Here is a 2,500-nt window from a genome sequence, read left to right on the forward strand (position 1 = left end):
CGGATTGCGACCGAGCGGACCGGGCCCTATCGGACCGACGATGCCCACGCTCACCAAATAGGACTGGCACGATTGCAGCTGCGTTAGATTAGCAGTCTTTGATGTGGTATTGAAGCGTGCAGCTATAAAGAGACCCAGATTATTACTCTATCCACAAATAATGTCCTTCGTAAAAGAGAGAGCGAGAGAGATAGACGCGGATTTTACCTTCATACAGAGCATCCATACTGGTGCCATAGTAAACACCGTAAACCAACGGTCCCAAAGCAACACCACTCGGTTCAGACCACTTGACTATCGCGTGCTGTCCGCTGACCTCTCCAAGCTCAACGTTCAGTGCCGGCAACGGACTGCCACCGAAGGAGATGATCGTTGTTTCGTGCTGACCAAAGAAATCCTTCACGAACGCGGCTACCTTAATGACGTACTGCGTACCGGGCACCATATTGTCGAGCGTAACGTTCGTTGCGTTCCGCACCGTGACCGTCGGTAGCACGGGGTACGTTTGTGGTAGAAAAGACATCACGACGTATCCGTCTGCGTTGTTCACGGGCTGCCACCGTAGCGTCACCGATTTGGCCGTCTTGTTCAGCACCTCGATCCGGTTTACCTTCTCCACAAACGCCGCCGGATCAATCTTCAGTGACACCATCTGGGACGTGCTGGATTCCTGGCGACCGTTCCTGGCCTTTACCCAGAACTCGTACGTGATGTTCGGTTGAAAAGCACGATCGATTGAAATGCTTGTTTCGGATGCGGATGCTTCGGCCGTTTGTACCGGAACTCCGTTCTCCGATTGCGACCGGAAGCTCACGGTGTACCCCTTCAGCCGACCATTCACTTCTTTAGGCGGATTCCAGCTAACCTCTACCACGGAACCATTCCTTTGCGCCACGGACACGTTCAGCGGTGGTGTTGGAACTGGAAAGACAGTGATAGCAACGTTTCAGCTTAGAATAAGGATCGACAGTATGGTCACGAAACTAGCAATCTTGGCGAAACATACTTCCTTCCATCGTTGCCACTTCGTAGTGAATGAACGGCGGTGTGATCTTCGGTTGGTTTTTGGCGCGTACGTAAACGGTGACCTTGTAGGCGGTGTACGGCTTCAGGTTGGTGAAGCGATACTCCATCGTGCTTATCCAGTTGGTGACATTTTTCCATTCATTGTTGTAGTAAATTGAAGGAAGATACTCAAGCGTGGCATTCTGCTGCATCGGAAGCACCCATTGAATGAGGAAGCTGGTCGAATTCAACAGTCGCTCATCGACCATAATCTGGGTGACCTGCAAGGTAAATCGAATGTGTGAGAAAAAGAGACAGGGGGATACGCCTTGTTTCGAACCTACCTGATAATGCGGTCCCTTACGATCACCGGTACACCTTTCCTCGTCCGTACCGTCGTAGCAGCTCGGTTTGCCATCGCAGAGCATCGTCAGTGCAAAGCAAGTGTTGTCGCACTCAAACACACCCGGATAGGCGCTGCAGTTGTTGACCGTAGAATTCATTCTAAAACAGAAGACGAATTGGAGAATTATAACAGTTAATTAAATCGCTTGAAAATTATGCTATCTGAAAACAACAGCTTAATATCTTTGAAATAACAAGAACTTATGGAAAAAATGGATATTTACAGACACTGGCAATCTGTTCATTTTGCGTGAAAGTCCAACGGATATTTAAGATCATTCGAATTGTCCGATATAGGTTAAATATGCACCGTTTGGTTGTACAATTTTTGTTATTAACGATTTTTCGCTAATAATTGTCATTTAAACATGCAAAAATAACAAATATTCGTTCTACAAAGCATACATTACATGACGCTTACAAATTAAATTATACCGATCGTGGTAAATCGAACATACTATTTAAAAAAAAAAGGATCAGAAAATAGTAGGCTCTGAAGTTCAACATTCTGTTCCGCTTTATCATCCAGACTGTTGTATATTGTTGTATATCTTGTTGTATCTTAGTTCACTATGGGTTGCTATGCTGGGTAATATATAAGCAGAGCACCCAGGATTTCAGATATATAAGCAGAGCACCCAGATGAACTAAGATGCAACAAGAACACTATACAACAATATACAACACAGACCCTACGCTATGCGATAAAAACACTTACATGATAGGCTTGAAGTTGCACTCCTCATCGCTCCCATCGGGACAATCCTTAATGCCATTGCACAGCTTATCCATCGGAAGACAGGCACCATCGACTCGACAGCGGAAATTGCTATTACCGCACAGCTTTTTCGTTGGACAGTTATCCTCATCCTCACCACTCGGGCAATCTTTTCTGCCATCGCATACATCCCGCTTCGAGATGCACACACCCGAATCACACCGGAACTCGTGCTGACCACACATCCGATCCTTACGGCGTGTCGGTGAACCGGGCCGCGATGGTACGATGGTCGACGTTTCCGTCGTAGAGCTTGTACCCGCGCCGCCGGATCCACCCTTCTCCCCGCAACCCTGCTCATCAGAATTGTCC

General features: G+C 47.3%; 1 protein-coding gene across 4 annotated transcripts in view; it reads right to left on the reverse strand.

The window, feature by feature from the left end:
- LOC125954758 (sortilin-related receptor-like) overlaps positions 1-2,500 on the reverse strand; it is a 20,773-nt gene that overhangs the window by 3,320 nt on the left and 14,953 nt on the right. For all 4 annotated transcript variants that reach the window (XM_049685313.1, XM_049685309.1, XM_049685312.1 and 1 more), the window contains exons 8-12: positions 2,129-2,500; positions 1,350-1,509; positions 1,007-1,286; positions 208-921; positions 1-122 (exon numbers count right to left, since the gene is read on the reverse strand). The exon at positions 1-122 is cut by the window's left edge and continues 138 nt beyond it; the exon at positions 2,129-2,500 is cut by the window's right edge and continues 2,616 nt beyond it. In XM_049685313.1, coding sequence (XP_049541270.1) covers positions 1-122; positions 208-921; positions 1,007-1,286; positions 1,350-1,509; positions 2,129-2,500 — 1,648 coding nt within the window. The remainder of the gene's footprint in view (positions 123-207; positions 922-1,006; positions 1,287-1,349; positions 1,510-2,128) is intronic.

This window comes from Anopheles darlingi, chromosome 3 (assembly GCF_943734745.1).
Source record: "Anopheles darlingi chromosome 3, idAnoDarlMG_H_01, whole genome shotgun sequence".
Taxonomy (NCBI): domain Eukaryota; kingdom Metazoa; phylum Arthropoda; class Insecta; order Diptera; family Culicidae; genus Anopheles; species Anopheles darlingi.